Genomic DNA, 21712 nt, shown 5'->3' with positions numbered 1-21712 from the left:
TGCTGTTCATGTATCTGCTTAAATGCAGTCCCATTTCGTGTTACCTCGGTGTGATTGCCATTAAACCACTAACTACCAAGCTTCCCTTCCAAGCCATACTCTATTGCAAACAGATGAAATTGATAGTCCCCGTTCCTTGACCACCATTCCAAATCTTCTGTCATCAAGCTTCTGCTCAAACAGCCTCTGATTGCTCTGTCCCTGTGAATCATCACTGCCGTCTCCATTCTCCCTTTCCTGCCAAGTCCTTGAAATGTTGAAGTCCAAAGTCAATGCTTTCAGTCTCTGCCGCAAACTCTGTTCTCTCAGTGAACGTGCAATCTTGCGGTGAGTCTTTTGATCCCTGACTATTTAAACCCTGAATGTAGCTAATGGCAGATACAATTGATATGTAAATCCATTCTGGGTATTTCTGACTTGAAATTTGCACCACATGTGTGCATTAACCACTCCACGTACGAAGCAAATCAATGAAGAACTACATTTATGTCAGAAAATTTATAAGCTGTTCAAAACCTATTATAAAGAAGAGAAAAAATCTGCTTTTCATTAGGTTGGGAGTATGATGGTTATCCATCTTTTTGAAGCACTCTAAGTATTTTTAATAATACATCTGTTGTAATAAGTTGGCAATGAAGTGCTTTGTTCTTGTCCTGTTAAATTATTTAACAGAATCTCAAATGCATTTGTTTGGATAACCATCAGCTGAGCAGGAAGTCTCAATAATAGCTGGGCAGGAAGTGAGATTTGGAAGGACACACTGTGGGGACTGTTTTGTTTCCAATACATAATGTTTCAAATCGTTATTTATATATTTAGCTTCGCTGGTAATCTTGATGTTTTACAGAACTATCAAGTATGTTAACATGTGAAATGATCTCTGCTAACAAACCAATATTATCTCCTCCTCTGGAAGAAAATGAAGATTGAAATATTGTCCTGATTATGTTGCATATTTTTGGGATGGTGGAGGGTCAAGTCTAGGACTGAGTTTTCTTTCAAGTATTTGTTTTCTTGTAGCAAAAAGTAAGATCAATTTTGCGCTGCAGGGAGACTTCTTTGACGCCATGTTAACTACTTTTGTGGGCTGTGTGAGAAAGTTAAGCAGTAATCCCTTTCCAAAGAACAGGGTTTATGACTGAAGTCTAACGATCTCTTGAGTTTAACTAATCTGAAGGATGTGGGTGGAGCCACATTGTCTGCGGGAAATTAACTTCCCTGCAGTATGTTCATCAGAAAAATAGAGAATTCTTGGGGGTGTTTCAACTGCAACCACAGTGCAGTAGTTTCTGATTGGAGCAGAGACTAACCAATTCAACAGAGCAATGGAATGAATAATCAGTGCTTAGTTTTGTCTATACCAGTCACTGCTGGCCAGGGGTGTCAAGAAATGGATGAGAAATTTGTGTGATCCCAAAAAGTGATCACAGCAAACATTTAATTGTAAAACACTTGAAGGTTTCCTTTAATGAGGAAAAGGGTAATAAATATCATTTAACATGAAACATTATTGTACTTCTGGTAACTGTTCAAAGCTATTCAGCTTGGCTGTTGTTCTACATACGAAATGTCAAGTGGAAAAATTCTTTCTAGCTAGTATTTGCTAAAGGAGTGAAAACAAAATCTGATGTTTCCTCCCTAATAAAACCCCTCTAATTTTGAAAATATCTGTAAATCTCTCACTAAACGTTGCTCTGAGAAGAGTTTCCAGTTTCTCTCCTCTGTCCAGATACTCTGTAATCCTCCATACCTGGTTATTATTGTAGTAAATCTCCACTGCATTTCTCCAAGGGATTGATGCTCGTCCTAAAATAGGGTGCCCAGAATTTGACAACACCTGAGGCTGAACCAGTTATGTTGGGTTTTTGGCATAACAATGTTGCTTATGTACACAAGACTTCTTTGTAAAGTCAAAGATTCCATTAATTCAAATCAGTATTTGCTGTCTTCAAATACTTGTGTATCTGTTCTCAATATTTCAACCATTTATATAAATATTAATCATTTGCTGATTTAACTGTTAGAGAGCTCATGGATGCTGTGTGATAAGTTTCAGAACTATTAATAAAGTTTAATTGGCCTTGTAAGTATTGGTATCTGTAGCTGTTTACATCATTTTTCTATTTTAATTTGTATTGCACTTTTCTTCCAGACCATTTTTCTCATATGGAATAGTCTTAATGATCCATTATTTGGATGGCTAAGCGACCGCTCATTTTTGAGCACACAACAGTATGTATTAATAGATATTATACTTGGTGAAGCTCTGCTTAGTTTTTAAGTTGAGTTGATGTCAGAAAAATGCTTGTACCCATTTTGCACTGTTAATGTAAAAGTGTTGCTAGAATTTGTGTTACTGTTCCCAAGAGTGACCACAATCAAGGATTTAGAATTATACATGCAACTAGTGTAACTAGAAGATTGCCAAAGGATACAGCAGGATGTAGATCAGTTGCAGAAATGGGCAGAGAAATGGCAGGTGGAGTTTAATCCGGCCAAGTGTGAGGGGTTACACTTTGGGAGATCAAATGTAAAGGGATGGTACACAGTTAATGGCATGACCCTTGACAGTGTTGATGTATAGAGGGATCTTGGGGTCCAAGTCCATTGCTCGCTGAAAGTGACTGCACAAGTTGATAGGGTAATAAAGAAGGCATATGGCATGCCCGTCCTTATTAGTTGAGGCATCGAGTTCAAGAGTCAAGAAGTTATGTTGCAGCTTTATAAAACTCTGGTTAGGCCTCTGGAGTATTACACTAAATTCTGGTCGCCCCATTATAGGAAGGATGTGTAAGCTTTGGAGAGGGTGCAGAAGGGGTTTACCAGGTTGCTGCCTGGATTAGAGGGCACATGCTATGAGGAGAGGTTGGACAAAATTGGGTTGTTTTCTCCAAGCGACAGAGGCTGAAGGGAAACCGGAAAGAAGTTTATAAGATTATGAGAGGCAGGGGTAGAATAGACAGCCGGTATCTTTTTCCCAGGGTTGAAATGGTTAACGCTAGTGGGCATGGGTTTAAGGTGAGGGGGGTAAGTTCATGGGAGATGTGCGGAGCAAGTTTTTTTTTTACACAGTGGAGGATGCCTTGAATGCACTGGCAGGGAAGGCAGATGCAATAGAGGTGTTTAAGAGCCTCTTAGATAGGCATATGAATGTGCAGAGAATGGAGGGATATGGACCTTGTGTAGGCAGAAGGGACTAGTTTAGTTAGACATTTAATTACTAGTTTAATTAGTTTGGCACAACATCATGGGCTAACGGGCCTGTTCCTGTGCTGAACTGTCTATTCTGAGTAACAAACTGCAAATGAAATATACAGGCTGTCATTTAAGAAAAAAATTATGAAAAGGCTGCTCTCTGTACTGTGAATTTAATTTGATTTTCCTTTTTCAGCACTGCATATATTTTCTGGTGCTTTCATGCACAGTAAATATATAAATCTCATAATGACATGAATTCTGTCTATCATTTAAACCAATGCAATCATTGCATAAATGTGTCTAAATATGAAAAGGTTGTATTTTTGTATTTTCCAGTGGAAACCTTTTTTTAAAACTGACTTACTTTGTCCCAGTGCTCCATCTTGATTACATTTCTTAATGGCTTGGATTTTGCAGATGTAATAACTGGTTTTGCTATCAGTGGTCACAGTTGTTGCATTGAAACCAGAAGCAACATTTTTTGAAAATGTCCACATGCTGTTTAAAAATGGAAAAGAAGTAGTTACTGCCAGCAGTTTCCCCTTGGCAGAGCAAGGAATACTGTTTTGCAACCTCTTGTCTCGGACCCACCACCAGCACCACTTTAGGAGTAATCTGCAAAAATCAGGAACTTTATTGTAAATTTACAAATTAGTTTTACTCTTGGGAATTGAATCTATGTGGGATAATTGCATAACTTTTTTTGCATCTTTTTGAATGTGACTGTGTGGGTCAACAGTATGGTTAGCAGGGCCATTTATAAAATGTGTTTAATGGGGTTTAATCAGTCAGGAATTATATTCTTTCTTGGAGACAACTAAGAGGAAATACATTTCTTCACTCTGAATAATACATTTCTTTGCTACTTAAGTAGATGTAACTTGGTCTGTAATTGCCTGGTCAAATGCTGAAGTACTGTACAAACCTTGCACCCCTGTACAAACAAGGCAGATGCCTAACTGATTATGTCTCTTGCAAAAAGACTTATTTAATGTTATTTTAATTATTGATGTAGGTTGACCAATTAATGTTGTTTAATTTTGATCATTGACATTAATACTATAGTTTAACACTACCTCTGCTAGTATATAATGTATTTATTTTCATTACAGGTCAGGTGCTACAATCTCCTCTCCTGAAGTAGTGTTGAAGCGACTGAAGGCATTAATGCGAAATGGTCCTCTATTTGCACTGTCGTTTCTCTCCTTCTGGGTGGCGTGGGCCCGGCCAGGAGTACAATTTCTCATCTGCCTTTGCCTGTACGACGGATTCCTCACCATTGTGGACCTCAATCATAATGCCTTACTGGCAGACTTGGCAGTATCAGAAAAGGACAGGACTAGACTGAATTTTTACTGTTCCCTTTTTAGTGCCCTTGGATCCCTATCTGTGTTCATGTCCTACGCCGTCTGGAACAAGGAAAACTTCCTCTCATTTAGACTCTTCTGTGCAGCGATGGCTGCCTTTTCTATTTTTGGTTTTAGTATATGCACTTGGCTTCTCAGACAACGGTTTCAGTTGGAAGTCGAAGTCAAACATGCGGAGACTTCCACTTTAAAAGAGTAAGTATTTCTTGGTTCATCCCTCCTTCACCCTGCCCTTCTCCTCAAACTCTTGTCCTTTCTCTTAGAATGGCTCCTGGTTTCCATCCTCGTGCTTTCAAAAAAAAAATCAACATAGGCACTGCCGCTCTCTCCTCTAGCTCCAAACTCCGTACAGGCGGTCCCCAGGTTACGACGGGGCTCTGTTCCTGAGGACTGTTTGTAATCTAACTTTATCGCCAGTTGGAAATGAACAGAAGCAGTGTAGGACAGGATCACAGAAACTGCTGTGAAAAGAGAGCGAGCAGGCACTGGAAGAGCTGCCATCAGCCAGCCTCAATGACTCAGTGAGTGAGTCTGCTCAGTGCTCCCAGCTAAGTTCGGCTCCACCCAGCTCCTAATTGTTGCCAGGGGGTGGTGGGGTGGTGGTGATGCAGGTGGAGAGAACAAAGGAACACCAATGTCCTGCGCCAATCCGATGGAAGCTGTCTGCAGCTGGCAAATAAATACCCATCCATCCCGCTGGTCTCCCAAACACTCATTCATACATACAGTGTGCCCATAAGTCGGGTGTTCGTAACCTGGAGAGGACCTGTAGTTCATTTTGATGTCTTGTGCAACTCCCTTTAGTTAATAGATCACGCACTCAAAATTCCTTCTCAATGCCATCCACCTTGCAAGCTTGAAGTTACTCTTTCTAATATCATTTTCACTTTACCTTGACATCTGTCTTTTCCCTTACAGTGATGAAGCACTGATAATATTTTCTGCATTAAAGGAACCTTGTTAAGGTACCAATATTAGCTGTTAATACTTGTACGTGGCTGGATGCTTCAATACATTTGAGGCCAAAACAGATTCAGGAAAGCAGGTTGAAATATGGAGCCAAGTCATTTCAAATAACATTTACTTTTTTTTTCTGAATTCTATCCAGGTTGTACATTAGTCAAGCACCTCTTGCCCAGGAGCAGACACTGACACTGGCAGAGTATCTGAAACAACTGTCCAGACACCAGAACTTTGTTTGGTTTGTGTCCATGAACCTGGTGCAGGTGAGCCCAGCTGAAAATTCTGTAGGGCTTAGTTTTTTTAATTCCAGTCTCAGTATTTACCAAATGAAGGGTTTAGCTAAGAAATCAGTAAATTCTGTCTGAAGACACAAAGGTATAGAATGAATGCTTGCAGTGGATGGTTATAGCAACTTGCATTATTATATAGTAAGATTCCAGGTATTTCACATGTATAATAGCACAGAAGTGCATCCAGCACAAATAAATATGAGGAAGAAAGACCCTAAGCTCAGCCAAAAGAAGGCAAAAGCTTCAGAGAAGCATTATAGATTTTGCAAGGAATTTCACAACTTGGAGCCTTAATGTGCTGTTAGCAATAGAGCCCATGGAGACTGTGTAATGAGCAAGAGGTCAGAATTGGAGGGTAGGGATGTTACAGGGATGGAAAGGTGATGTGTGAGAAGACCTTCAATGGTAAATTGGTTTATTATTGTCACATGTACTGAGATACAGTGGAAAACTTGTCCTGCATACCATTCATAGATCAATTCATTACAACAGTGCATTGAGGTAGTACAAAGTAAAACAATAACAGTGCAGAACAAAGTATAACAGTTACAGAGAAAGTGCAGTGCAGGTAGACAGTAAGGTGCAAGATCATAAGGTAGATTGTGAGTTCGAGTCCATCTTATCGTACTAGGGAACAATTCAGTAGTCTTATAACTTTGTATCTTCTGCCTGATGGGAGGGGGGGGGGAGGAAGGTGTTGTTCTTTGACTATGTTGGCTGCTTGTCTTCTGAGGCAGCAGGAAGTGTAGACAGAGTTCGTGGAGGGGAGGCTGGTTTCCATGATGTGCTGACCTGTGTCCAGAACTCTCTGCAGTTTCTTGCAACCTTGGGCAGAGCAGATGTGAATGGACTTACAAAGGTTAATGAAAAATTGACTCTCAGAAAATACCTTGAGTTTTTCCTAAGTGCCCAGGAATGGGCTGCAGATTCTATCCCATTGTTATAAGATGGTTCCCTAGTACGATAATATGGACTCCTGACCTCAGAATCTACCTTGTTGTGACCTTGCACCTTATTATCTGCCTGCACTGCACTTTCTCTGTCACTGTTACACTTTATTCTGCATTCTGTTATTGTTTTCCCTTGTACTACCTCAATGCACTGTGTAATGAATTGATCTGTATGAACGGTATGCAAGACAGTTTTTTTAAAACTATACCTCGGTGCATGTGCCAATAATATTCCAATTCCAGATAGTTAGAGCTGCAGTTTTATGGAAGACCAGTTGAGGAAATTTTGGGAGACAAGTCTAGCAGATGAGTCAAATGCGAGAGTTTGAGAGGTGAAAGTAAATGGTCTTTGACTGTTACTGAATGCCCTGTAATTGCTTTATCTTTGAATTGCCCAATAACAAATGTTCCACTAAGATATTTAAAAAACAATAATTGGGGAGAGGAAATCCCAGCTAGTGGTGGCGTGAATGTAAATTTCTGTTTCACAAATCTGAATGAAAACCAATTAACTTTTAGTAACTTAGACATCAATCAATTTGGAAGTTAGCACAGCATTTAACTAGTTCATTTCTGTTGAATGTTTCATTCTGCATCAACTAGCTAACCCAAGACTGCTGGCACTTGACATACAGAATTGTCAGTTCTACTGATCAAATAAAGAAGAAAATTGGGGGAAACCTTTTGCCTTAGAATATTTGAGACCTTATTGTTCAGTCTGGGAATCAGATAGAGGGATGAATGGGCCAAATATGGGTAGCACTAGATTCGAGGAGTGGGATTGGCTCCAGAAGTGCCTCTATCCTGGTTTGGGCTGAGAGGCTGGCTCTAAACTTGGAGTACTTCGAAAGTTGGTTTGGGGTGTTGTGGGCTCTTGTGCAGGGACTCTGTTCACCATATCAGATGATGGGTCAGTGTTGCAATGCACAATTTTACGTAGCACTTGGGACTTCCTTTGTGCAAAATATTGTTTTCTTTGCAAAAGTTATCCTAAGGCTTAATACAACTAAATAAAAGCCCAAGTAAAATGCAAGGTACAACATAATACAGCTTGCTATTACCTGCCAGAGGATCTGGTTTTAGTGGTTGGATATGATTTGCTGATGCCAGAGGGTTGGGAGGAGGAGAAGGGGTCTTAAACAGGATCATCATCACAGGATTTTGGATAGAAGGATGGGTGAAATTTGGTTGTTTCTGACTTCAGTGAAATAACTTCTTTTGAACCAGCTAATATCAGCAGAACCAGCTAATATCAGCTTTTTTTTTCCGAATAGGTATTTCACTGCCACTTCAACAGTAATTTCTTCCCCCTATTTCTGGAGTATCTACTTTCAGACAGAATTTCACTCTCCACGGGTTCCTTTCTCCTAGGTAAGCTCCATAAATTGATGCATTGAGACAAAGTTTTACGAGCATTGCTGAAAGACTCCATTTTTTTTCCTTATGCAGTACAGTTCCTCTCCAGGTTACGACAGGGTCCCATTCCTGAGAACTGTTTGCAACCCAAACAGTTTGCAAGTCAGAAATGTGGCTGCCTGACAATATATTTAAATAAAATCATAAGGCAACGTGTAGTTAAACTAGGATGTTTAACTCAACCATTCAGATTTCTCTGCAAGATGCAATGATACTGCTGCCAACTGAGTTCCCACCTTTGCAGAAACGAGACACAAACAATTCTGCAGATGCTGGAGTCTGGAGCCATTCACAAAAAGTGCTGGAGGAACTCAGCAGGTCAGGCAGCATCCATGGAGGGAAATAAACAGTCAACATTTCAGGCCAAGACCCTTCTTCAAGACTAGAAAGGAAGAGGGCAGAAGCCGGAACAAGAAGGTGGGGGGAGGGGGAGGAGCTCACGCAGGCAGGTGATAGGGGGATGGTAGGTGGGTGGGAGAGGGGGAGAGGATGTAATAAGCTGAGAGGTGATAGGTAAGAGGTAAAGGGCTGAAGGAGGAGGAATCCGGTACGAGAGGGCAGTGGACCATGGAATAAAGGGGAGGAGGTGGGGAATAAATGGAATAAAGGATGGGGAAGGAGAGGAGATGGGCAGGTCATCAAGGTGGAGAAGGGAGCCACAGGAATAAGGGAAGACAAAGGAGTGGGGGGGGGGGGGGGGGAAGAAGGGGTGGGGTTACCTGAGTTACAGCAGTACTGTACTAAAGTGCCTTAGATTTAGTGCTTGGGTTTGGAATGGAGCTTGTATTCTACGATCTCATCAGAAGTGTTGCCACCAAGCCCAAGGCTGACCCTGTAGCAAATTAAATGTAGAGGCCTTGGGTTTGATTTTTATATGATCTTGTTAAGAAGTGAGTAATCCCTATTTGGAATTTATCACCTGATAGCAGAGAAAGCAGGAATGTTCCAAGAATGTAATTAAGTTTTGATAAATTAGAAACATTTTTCTTTTCTCCTTTTTAGGTGCATCGTACATTGCTCCACATTTAAACAACCTTTACTTCCTGTCACTGTGCCACAGATTTGGAGTTTATATGGTCATTCGATGGTTGTTCTTCTTGAAACTGGTGCTCAGCTTGATCATGTTGCTGGCAGGTCCAGATCAAATCTACCTACTTTGTTTCTTCATAGCCAGGTATAGCAATAGTTCGTCTACATTACTTGCGGTTTTAGGAAACATTTTCTAAGCCTGTTGGTTGACCCTTGCTCAGCAACAGTCACGGATCGTTGATCCACTTAACAATGAACTGCAATAGCATTGAATTCTAAGCAATGTTCTTTAATGGTCATGTTGAAAAATCTGTCAGTTTGACTAGGCCACAGCTTGAGTGTTAGGGATTGTTCTGGTCACTACATTCAGGAAAGATGTGAACGTACTGGACGAGGTGCACGGATTTACAAAGATATTTACCAGGACTGGAAAAGTGTGTCTGATAAGGAAAGATGGGGTTGTTTTCTTGGAATCGAGGAAACTGAGAGAAGATTGAGATGCGTGAAATGGAAGGGCTTAGACAAGATGGAGAAGAATCATCATCTTTAGCCAAGGAGTCAAAAAGCAGATTTGAAGTAATTAGTAGAAGGGCAAGAGAGAAGATACGGAATTTTTTTTTTCACTCGGGTAGTTGGGTCTGGAACTCACTGCAAAAACAGCCTGGTAGTCCCCGAAACCCTCATTAAATTTAAATTGTTCCTCATCATGTGCTTGAAGACCCATGACCTGCAAGGCGGTGGACCTTGTGCTGGAAGGTGGGAGTGAAATTGGGTAGTTCTCTTAGGCTGCATAGACGTGAGGGCCAAATGGTAACTTCTTGCTTCATGGATGTTCTCAATGTATAATTCTGGCTGCTGCTTCACTGGAAGGCCAAACAAAACCAACTTAACAGGATTTCAACAGGAGTAATTTGGTACCATTATAGCAAAGTTGGTAAATAATTTTAATAAGCTTTGCAATTTCGTCTGCAGATGAACTAACTTGTATTCTTTTTGTTTATGCCAAACCTCTAACATGGCTGTGTCCCCACACTGCCATTTATCTTGGCACCTGATTCATTAGATTTTCCTCAATGTTTTAGACTTAAATTTTTGAATATATAGAAAAAGACAAATCCCATTCATACAGTGCACCTAAATTGCAGATTACTTCCTCAAAAGCAAAAACTTTACCCGTGTCTCATTCTCCTGGGATTGGCAAAGTTCCACAGCAAACTTTGGAAAAATTTCATTATGCAATTGTAAACACTCCAGAAATGATCTAGCTGTGTTTCCCCTCTAATGCTGCTGTCCTCCACTCCCAAGAACATGTGCAATTTTTATTAAGAACATTGAATTGAATCCATATTTACCACCATGTATTGGTAAACTATCCCAAAAACGAGAACTTCTGTCATCGACACTAATTTCCTCCATTTTCTTTAGCATTCCAGGGTAAATGGGATTGGGAGCACTCCAGGTTTAATACAAGTTCTGATAGTAAATATTAAACTCGAAGGACTAGGAAACTCGTAGCACATCTTGGCCTATCAGACTGAGTTTCAGTTGGTGCTCTTCTTGCTGGCTGTTAACCTCAGCTGGATTTGTTATCTCACATCTGTCCTTGCTCTTATATTTTTGATAAAAGCACTTTGTACAATTAATGTAACTACAGATATCTTGACATTTTGGGCTTGACTTTACCACACAGTCCTTGATATTTGCGTGACTTCCCTGTTTGTAGCACGTATTTATAAGGACAATTTTTCATCTGTAATGGTTACTTCTATCTAATTAATCTCAGCCTTGTCCCTCTCCTATTTCTGGAATATGTGAATCTGGCACAAGCATTAAATTATCTGCCGCAGTGATTTACAAAACCACTAGCTTGCATATTTGGCAGTCCCTTGAACACTGCTCACATGCTTCTCTCTTGTGGAAAGCAGATGTCACTCTTAAAGGCCAAATCCAGTGAGCCATTTCCCCTGTATTCCCTTAAAGCATTTTGACTTTGATCTCCACAACTTTGAGCAAAATTCAACAATTTTCATTTTAAAACAAAATATATGACAAATAGTAAAACTCCAGCGTTGCTGATCAAACAAAATAGGGCCATTAAATATAATCCTGTAGCCATGGTTCAGCGTCATAGGATGGAGCCATATAATTATACAGAGGACCCCTCAATCCTGCATCAGAGGAACGGATTGGTGTATTTTAGTTTCTGTGATCCATTTTACTTGATAATACAAAATCTTTCTGTTCGGGCTTCCGGGCTCAGATGGTAACTTGTAGAGAAAATTGGAAACCAGTAATTTACTGAGAACTGGTGCCTAAGAGGAGCCTAAAGAAAATATTGGTATCCAGTAATTAACTAGAGCAGATGTCAAAAAGGAGCTGATCTGACATTGTGACTTTTGCATTGTAAACATCTTGGCCATTTGAGCAAAAAAAAATATTAAATTAGTGGGTCAAAACTACAGAGAATGGATCATTCAGATTTCTGTGCCAGCTCTTTGAAAGAGCTTATCTAATTAATCCTGTTCCCTGGTTCTTCATCGCTAACCCTGCAAATGTTGCCTTTCACACATTGGCCTTTGGATCTACTTCACCCTCTCATTAAGCAGTGCACTTCAGGTCACAATTCACTCCATTGATTTTTTTTTTAAAAAAAAACAAAATCTATCTAATTTTGTTAGTTATTTTAGATCTTCAGAAGACTTATTTTGCTTGTATACACTTTGAAATGGAATAATATAGAGGGCTAAAATCATGAGGGGCAGAGATAAGGTGTATGGCCACAGTCTTTTTCTCAGGGTAAGGGAGTCTAAAACTAGTGGACATGGGTTTAAGGTGAGAGGGGAAAGATTTAAAAGTGATCTGAGGGGCAGCTGTTTCACACAGAAGGTGGTGGGTATATGGAATGAGCTGTCAGAGGAAGCTATAGAGGCAGATACAACATTTAAAGGACATTAAGAGAGGTATGTGGCTCGGAAAGGTTTAGAGGGATATGGGCCAAACAGTAGATAGGATTAGCTTGGGTAGACAACTTGGTCAGCATGGATGAGTTGAGCAGAAGGGCCTTTTCCTTGCTGTTTCACACCAACTCTACTATCACTTGAGCATTTCTCCATGCTGATCAACATTGCTCTGAGAATGCTATAAAGAGCATTAAACTTGCAGGGCTATCTAAAAGATAAGTAGTACAATTTGAAAGAAGATTTTGGTAATTAAATGTAAACCAGTGATGCAAAATTCTTTTCCTTAAAGTAAATTATATTGGAGTTTGCAGCCAGGAGCTATTTCTCCTCAGTGCTTGTTCCAGTCTTGGAGCATAACAAATCTTTTAAAAACTTTAAAAAGTTAATTTGTTACTTGGTGAAGAATATCACTGAGTCTCGGTTGATCATTGCCTGATTATTGTGGCTACAGGGATATAGCATTGCCAGGAATTCATTAAAATGTCTGGTCATATTAAGAGTTCCTGACTCCCATTTGCTTACCAGTAACTCCAAATGGATGCAGTAATAAGTTAAATATTGGGCCAGTGCTCTTTAGTTATTAACTTTAAAAATTCATTTTCCAGTTTTTTTCCACAGCAGGTCAATTCAAACTTTCATTCTTATAAAGCTGCTGACTATTTTCATCAGCTTATCCATGTGGAATACTACATGGAGGAAGTACTGTGGGTGGTAAAAGTACAGAATATACCCTGGATGGGAATTTCAAAGTCTCTCATCATTGACATGATGGAACCAGCTCAGACTAAATTGGCAGAGTTTGGTGGAAAAAAACTGCAGTTGGTAATAGGAGAAGTAACATGGGGGAATAAGGTAGTTGGTTTGGTTGCTAGTTGACCTGTTAGAGATGGATGTGTCTGTCCATGATAACAAAGAGTGGGATATGTGCCATTGTGCTCATAACCAGCCCAAGACTTTTCTCCACAAAAGGACACCCTCCATTGTGTAGAATGGAACTGGCATTGTGCTAAATTGGATGAATTCAGAAAACATCTCTCGCCACAAAACTGCTTATTGACAAGGCACGATGACCATCAATAGCAGTTAAATTGTACGGCACCACGATCTGTAACGTCGTAGGCTAGCACTTCCCTATGCTAAACGCTGCCGGGAGCAGGGCCAGCTGAAAATGGGGTGCTGGAACGCCAACACAGGATGACCTACATGCTAAACAGTGCAGGCAGCATCTCATGAGATAGAGTTAGATCTTGCAACTAACAGATCTGATCAAGGTTATGTAGTCCTGACATATGCAGTGAAACATGGTTAACAGTTGGGAGGAGGAATCGTGAACTTTCCCATGAAAAATTCAGCATGAATATAAAAGGCAAAGCTGAGGCATTTGCATCTATTTCAGTTCTCTGCTGAATGAATGATCTCTTTCACTAGACAAAAGTATAAAAGACTAACATTTATGTAACACGTTTCACAACCTTGTAACAACCCAAAGTGCTTAAAGACTAAATACTTGAACTTAAAAATGCCTCATTGTGTGAAAGAATTGTTTTAGTTCAGAAAGGCAGTGTACAAATGTAAGTTCATCCATTTGGTTCTGGAAAGTATTAACAACCCAATTATAAAAGGCTACAGAGTGGAAAAGATGCATTCTACCTCAGTTTTTTAAGACTGATTTTCACATCCATCTCTTTGGTTATGTACTTACTTGAGAGCAACATATATTTCCATGAATTGCTAAGTGTTGTATGTCACTCAACAATGTAAATTCCTAATACTTAAAGATTTTATCAATTCCCTTTTAATTTACGGCAACTTTTTTTTTGCTAGCTTCAAACGACTTCACTTACTAACTTATAGTTTCTCCAACATCCTTTGCTATTTTAGTAATCGGGTGTTCACAGAGGGGACCTGCAAGCTTCTGAACCTGGTCATCTCTGATCTAGTGGATGAAGATTTTGTGATGAACAAGAGGAAGCAGGCAGCATCGGCACTGCTCTTTGGAATGGTTGCCTTGGTGACAAAACCCGGACAGACGTTTGCCCCACTAATTGGGACTTGGCTGTTGTACGTTTATACAGGTAGCTGAACTATCCTGAACTATTGAGTCATTTAATCCGACTAATGTCTTGGTTTTTAAACTGCTGCGACTCCCTTTACAATTCAGCTGTTCTGCTTGCAAACATCGAGCTGTTGGAGGAACTTGGTGGGTCAGGCAGCATCTGCAGAGGGATATGGAGAGACTACATCAATCTAGATGAAGGGTCTTGACCCCAAACATCAACTGTCCATTTCCCTCCCCAGATGCTGCCTGACCCACTGAGTTTCTCCAGCAGCTCGTTTTTATCTTGTTCCAGTTTCCAGCATCTGCAGTCTCTCGTGTCTCCAGATGTTCTATTTCTTTGACATAGCGCTCAGTACTGGGGCAGTTCAGCCCAACTATTCTATGGACGTATTGATGCTGTACTTGAGTTTCCTCCCACCCTGCTCCTCACTCTATCAACACACCTGTCAATTCCGTTCCCCCTTATCTTGTTTCCCTTCTGTTCATCCTAACTATTTGCAGCAATTATACCTCGCAGCAGCACAGGCTGCATCTTTTTTCCATGTTATTCGAGGGTAGAGATTTCCCTGAATTTGCTGCCTCACTGATTTCCTTTTAAACAAGGGAAGTTTGCCAACCTAACCCTGTTCTGGGCAGTTTCACTGACTTATGTTTTAAAAACTGTTTGTGAAAATAACCCAGTAATCGATAAATGCTGTTCTTGCCCGTTATACGCACACCGCACTAGTGAATGGGATGTGATGCAGGGACTGAGGAGAAATCCAGAATGGTATAAGTGACAATAATAAACCAATACCAATGATCCCCTCTACATTTGAACCAAATTTTTCAGCACATCAAGACTCTAATCCATTATGAACCTTAAAATTTGTAGGAATAGAACAGCCCTTCCTACCTAACAATTGCATCTTTCGTAGTAATGGCTTTGTTCATCATTGGTTTCACTCTGTTCTGACGATTCATCTCACTGCAGCACCAATTCTCAGCTGATGCTTCAGTGCGGTGGTAAGGAGTGCAGCGTTTTTGGAAGTTCAGTCCTTTTAGATAAGATTTTGCACTGGATATTTCCTGTGTGAAGACTTGAGATTCTGTTACCAGGGCAGGGAGATTTTATCATGAATAACACTCATCACAGGTTGGAATCCTTCACTGATTTTAGTTCTGCCCCACTGAGTAGTTGACCCCAATCCAATTGGTCATTTTTTAAAATATTTGCCCATGGTTATCCCCCTTGAAGTAGTAAACTCTGTCTGGCAGGCTATGAAGCTGTCGGTTTTACACCAGGCAAAGGCAAATCTTGTGTATCACTTTTGTACTAAATTCCAGTTTTGTGATCTGTCTTTTTCAGGGTATGACATCTTTCAGCATGATGCACTACGTGACATTGTAAGCACAAAGCCAGTGGTGGAGCCAAATGCAGTCTGGATGAAGGCAATCCGCCAGGGATGCTTCTACCTATTGGTCTTCATCCCCATCACGTGCGGTGTGCTGCAACTTCTAGCCTGGTCTCAATTCAGTCTTCATGGTAAAAGACTCCAGACAATAAAATCATTGAGACAGAGCACGTATCAAGAGGGCCTGCAGGACATTAAAGCCGTGTAAGCCAAATCTACCTGTGTCAACAAATGCCCGTCCACGTCTATCAGATTTCACTCAACTCTTGGTGACTGGTACTTCCGCTCAGGGTGTGGAAACCTTCAATGGACCAATATGTTTGGATTGTCTGATTTCAATTATGTAGCAAATTCCACATATATTAAGACTAATAGTTAATAAGACACATGTGCCTAAACAATATTTTTATTACTTGGCCTTTATGATTCACCAGAGGACCACGCTTTGTATTTGAAGCCTAGGAGATATTTTGATATTTTGCATGTGCACAAAATCATAAGATCTGAGTTTATAATCTGTTATTGTGCTGTGAATTTTATCCCAGTATAATTCCACCATTGCTTGCAGAGCCAACTTTTGGTAAATAGGTTGCATAAAAGATTTAGCATTGTTGTAATCGATATTTGTGTCCTTGTTAAGTAACATTTCATAATTTAATTGTACTGTGTTTGTGAAACTGGGTCGATAAACTGATGAAGTGGGTTAGATTTTGGCACCTCTCCTTTGGTGTGTTAAGTTCCACACAAATCATCACTGCCCGGCTCTCTGCGGAATAAGAATGAACATTCTCGCTGGAGGGCTTATTGGACATCAAGCATCTAACTTTTCTCAAATTCTCATTGAATTCAGTGGTTCTGCAGCAGCACAAAGATTCCAAGGTTGGCGGCAGAAGCCAGTTATTGGAGGCAGAACTTTGGATCCAACCTGACTTAATCTGGGGCAAATGTACCCAATGCTGACACCCGGTGGCCAAAACAGGAAATAGCCCACAAAGGCACTGGAGGAACTCAGCAGGTCAGGCAGCATCTATGGAGGGAAGTGGACAGTCGACATTTCGGGTCGAGACCCTTCATTAGGATGACCTGAAACATTGACTGTCCATTTCCCTCCACAGATGCTACCTGACCTGCTGAGTTTCTGCAGCATGTGTTGCTCCAGATTTCTAGCATCTGCAGTCTTTGTGTCTACAGGATATATCCCTGTCTACCATATAAAATAGTCATCAAACTTTTTTCACAGCCTAGCGTTTTTAAAAAAAAAAGCTATTCCTAGTGCCAAAGCTTTGCTGTGAATGAGTGATTCCAGATTATATCAATGCCAGGTGTTCCATATTTTTGTTAAAGCTACTGTTTCTACCTGTAATGTTTGCAGCATCATCCCTTGTTCCTCTGCAGTCGCCCACCCTACTTGTACTTTCCAGCTGTGCAATCCTTCAGAACCCCAAACTTCTGTCTCCTGTTGTATTTGTTGCTAAAGTTGGCTAACTCCTCTGAAATAGTCTTGCTGCACGTCTCTGTCATCAAGCTGTGGTGAAACGCTCAGCTGAATGTTACAGACTAATAATCTAGTCTTCCAACTTCCCTGGAGTCTCTCTCATTCATCAAGACAGAACCTTGTCTTTGGGAGGAATGCCTTTCTTTCTATTTGAGAAGTTTATGTCCCGTATCCAGAGTCTCTGGAAGAACTGCAGTGGCCTTTTTCTTCTGTTGCAGGAGACGCAACCAAATAAAATTCCAGAGTGGAGACCTGAGAGACCACACAGGCTGGAATCTAGAGCAACAAACAATCTGCTGGGGGAAGTCGGTGGGTCAGGCAGCATCTGTGGAGGGAAATAGAACCATAGAACCATACAGCACAAAACAGGCCCTTCGGCCCACCATGTTGTGATGTCCATCAGACCACCCTCACACTACCTAACCCCTTCCTCCCGCATATCCCTCTATCTCACATTCCTCCATACGCCTATCCAACAAGCTCTTGAACCTGTTCAATGTATCTGCCTCCACCACCACCCCAGGCAGTGCATTCCATGCACCAACCACTCTCTGGGTGAAAAACCTCCCTCTGACATCTCCCCTGAACCTCCCACCCATAACCTTAAAGCCATGACCTCTCATCTTGAGCATTGGTGCCCTCCCCTCCACCTCTTCTGCCCCCTTCCCTATCCCTCTTAAAACACCGAAAACCAGGAATATTCAATATCCACTCCTCTCCTGACATCAGCCACGTCTCAGTAATAGCCACGATATCATAGTCCCCCATACTTATCCAAGCCCTCAGTTCATCCCCCTTATTCCTGACACTTCTTGCATTTAAGTAAACACTCTCTCTCTCGACCTGCCCATTTCCCTCCATAGATGCTGCCTGACCCACTGAGTTCCTCCAGCACTTTGTGTGTTACTAAATAAGATTCCAGTTGAGCTGTATTCAAAGTGACTGACCAGCTAAGGACCTGCCAGCTGAGGTTTCCATTGCATCCTTTGAAAATATATACAATGCCTGCTTATGAGTCCTGTGTTTTATTTCTAAACTCTCATTTGTAAGCATGTTGCTGCATTTGCACAATTGAATATATTCCCCCAGCCCCTTGTGTGCAGACCAACACCTGCACATTCTAGAGCCACACCAGCCTTGTCCTGTCAGTACCTCTGGCACTGCAGGCCAGTTTTCCCAAGCTGCAGGGAGATGTTTCTTGAGACTACATTCCACACACAGCAGGACCCGATCCTGATGGATCCTGTACGGTTCGGAGTTAAAGGGGCCAATCTAATGTTGAGCACTGATCCCAGGACTTGGCACCCGACAGTTTGTGAGCCAGTACTGGCTTACGACCCAAACCTTGTAAACCCCTAGTGTGACAGACCCTTACTTGTTGAGAAACCAAATTCAGTGCGGAGATAGAGAAGGGCCAACTAATGAGATTTCTGTGTATCTCCCTGTCTGATCACTCATTTCCCTCCAATCTATTCTTCAGCCCAAGATGTGAATACTCACTGCATGTATCTGCTGTACTTTGAGAAATGCTACAGCCACAGAACTTGGTACAGGTCACAGTGTGTGTTGGGGTCTGTTTATTGGGGATGGGGCTCTCTTATCATCTGCAGAGTCTTGTAGTATTTCCAAAGGAAGCTGAATGTGATTTGTTTTTTTTAAACTGCGGGGATGTTGTTGTAAACTGTAAAACAGCTTCATTCTGATTTTACTGTCAGTATTTATATGTTTGTCTTGTAAAGGTGCTTAATCTTGCCAAATTATAATTAGTAGCAAAGTAATAGACTGCCATTTCTGGAGAAATTATATTTGGAAAAGATTGGATAAATTATTTTTAAAAACCTTTATGTGGGGATGTATTCTTTCCACAGAATTCCTCCTTCTGCCCTTTATTGCATTGTTCGGAAGTTGCTCTCTGGAGATGGGGTGATAACAGGGAATGTCTAGTTATGATCCAGCTTGCATGGGCACATGGCAGGCTTGATAGACCTGCTGGTCTTTCTCTCTGCTGGTCTTTCTCTCTAGAGGACGCAAGTTCCAGAAACGGCCATTCGGCCCATCCTGGTAGTAATACTCCACGGTTGTCCTATGTCATTCCTTCTATAAATCTATCAGCATGACCCTCTATTCCCTTCTCCCTTAAAAATAAGCAAGTGAATACTTGAGAAAGAGGGGGCTGAGAGTTCTTGGGGTATATCTTGTCCCACCCACCCAAACATCTAGACCCTTTGCTTGAACCACTCCCCATGGGAGTGAGTTCTACATTCTCTCCCACTCCCTGGGTAAAGAAATTTCTTCTGAATTCTCCCTTTGGATTTCTTGGTGACCATCTAGTATTGGTGGCCTCTAGTTATGCTGTTTCCCACAGAGAAACACCTTAAAGACCCATATTAGGCCAACCCTTGACTTCCTTTTCTCAAGTATTATTATTTGTCTTATCAATCTTTAATGCTCTAGAATTTTGTTTTTAAAAGGGTCTTCTTGCTCCGAATGGATTCCTCATTTTTTTCTTTATATCTCCATATTTGTGTAAACGTTATCAGAATTTTGTAGACAGAGTGTATCAGAAGCTGGGTTTTGTCCTGGATGCATTGTTCTGAAACTTCCAACTTAGAAAAATTAGTTATACTGTCAATCTGGTGTCTCAACACTCTTCCTTGTGATAATGTACCTGGTTTTAATTCCCTCTTGTTTTTTACTCTTGTGCCAATTATTTTCTTGGCTTGAATAATCGACAGCAAACTCTGTCAGGTATACAGTTGGGATTTTCAGCTGTAGCCTTGCCTCGCCCCTCCCTGGGCTGTAGCCCAAGGGAGCACTGTTATAGCACCATGCTGTCGAAGGCTACAGCGTCTAGTTCTCCAGTAGTTTGCCAAAGGAAACTCCTGACCAACCACCCTGACTGTCTTTAACCACTTAGTATTGATGTAAATACAGGTCATTGTCATGAGATTGCCAGCAGGGATTGTCCTCGGAGTTCCATTCTACAGGCTGTCCCTGGTAACATACTGGTTTTGTTTTTACAGACATCCTCAAGTCGATTTTGTTCACAAGTCAGAAAATACACAAATATCATTCTGTGGTAACCATGCCTGGACAGTACTGAATAGCATCAGAAGCACACAAGACTGATAACAAAGAATAGTTCCTAAAAGTAGAGAGTGGAAATTAGTTCTGCCATTCATAAGAATGAATGTATGCTGTACCTTTGAATTTCATTATATTATGGGAGCTGGTTTGTATGTAGGGACGTCTGGAAGTCAGGCATTCGTAACCCAGGGACAGACTGTAACTGCTTTCAAGGAGGTGGAGTCCATTTTCTCTTTTTCACCAGAAGACAAGATAACTGATCACTGGCGGTTATCATACAAGCCTGCTCGTGCAGTACAAGGAGCCTGTGCCAGTTTGAGTGTTACAGCCACATTGTGAATCCAGAATTGGTCTCTGACCTGCTTCTGGAGCCTAGCATCTGCGAATAATTGTCCTTCACACTTGTGTGAGGGTTAACTGCAGCTGCCTGCTTTTTCCTGATCCTTCCCATGGTTTGCAACAGAAATATTGGGCTCAGGATTACATTATAGAGAAACCTTGTGAAAATAATCTAGGTACCTTCTTTCTGGTCCTAGAATATTGAATTATGAGTGTTGAAAAGTGTAAACGTGATTCATTGATCTGCTTTTTTCCACGTTGCATTGAGCCAGTAAGTTTCATTACACGCTTTTTTTTCAATATTTTAAAGCCCTTTTGAGTTGTGTTTGACAAGCAACAAAAAGTCTTAGTTAGTCAATGTTGCTTTGATTTCAGGTCTCCAGCTTTCATGGTTTTTATTTGCTTTAAGTGAAATAAAGGCTTGTTTGTTTTAAAACATTTTGAACTTTGCTTTTTGTTTTAAATTAACAGCAGGTCAATCAGCTTCTGAGCAGAAGAGTTGCTGTTCATGTGAGGTCCCCGATCAAATATTTGCCTTAACTGGGTTGAATGACTCAAATTTAAGAACTTGAATGGGGTTCGGTAGATGTTCCTCACTGGCAAAATCTGATTTTTGTACCATTTTAAATCTCATTATTAAATGATACTTTAATGCCAGTGTAGAGAAGAAGCCTGTAACTTAAACTAGTTATTTTCCAAATTAAAGATATTTTGAGTTAAAAAAGTTTCTTTAAATTTTTTTTTCCTTTTGGTTTAATTGTGCAAAGCAAAATTGTATTTGGTGGAATTATCTTGAGTTTGCAGAATCTATTCCCTGATCTACCCTGCAATTATTTCTCTAGTGTAACTTGCCCATAAATTAACCTGTAAACCAATTTAATGAAGGTTCTGAACCATTTGCATACTTGATGTGAAGCCAAACCTTGCTGATCAACCACTTCTTCTCATGAATCAACAAAGAATCTGCTGGAGGAACTCAGTGGGTTGAGCAGCATCTGTTGGGGGTGGGGTGGGGTGGGGGAAGGAATTGTCCACATTGAGTCGAAACCTGATGCAGGGTGTTGACCCAAAATGTCGACAGGCATTCAAAATCAGAGTAAGTAAAGTGTTTGCACCAGCAAGAGGTCAGTGATTTATGTTAAAAATAAAATCAGAAAGGTGACCA

At 40.8% G+C, this 21712-nt stretch overlaps 1 protein-coding gene across 1 annotated transcript in view; it reads left to right on the top strand.

The window, feature by feature from the left end:
• mfsd13a (major facilitator superfamily domain containing 13A) overlaps positions 1–18961 on the top strand; it is a 34203-nt gene extending 15242 nt beyond the window's left edge. Inside the window, exons 3-9 of the mRNA XM_052027699.1 lie at positions 2153–2232; positions 4311–4760; positions 5674–5791; positions 8043–8139; positions 9187–9358; positions 14055–14248; positions 15581–18961. Of these exons, the coding sequence (XP_051883659.1) occupies positions 2153–2232; positions 4311–4760; positions 5674–5791; positions 8043–8139; positions 9187–9358; positions 14055–14248; positions 15581–15834 (1365 nt within the window). The 3' untranslated portion in view covers positions 15835–18961. The remainder of the gene's footprint in view (positions 1–2152; positions 2233–4310; positions 4761–5673; positions 5792–8042; positions 8140–9186; positions 9359–14054; positions 14249–15580) is intronic.
• The last annotated feature ends 2751 nt before the right edge of the window (positions 18962–21712 follow it).

This window comes from Pristis pectinata, chromosome 12 (genome assembly GCF_009764475.1).
Source record: "Pristis pectinata isolate sPriPec2 chromosome 12, sPriPec2.1.pri, whole genome shotgun sequence".
Lineage (NCBI taxonomy): Eukaryota > Metazoa > Chordata > Chondrichthyes > Rhinopristiformes > Pristidae > Pristis > Pristis pectinata.
This window is presented reverse-complemented; position numbering and strand designations above follow the sequence as displayed.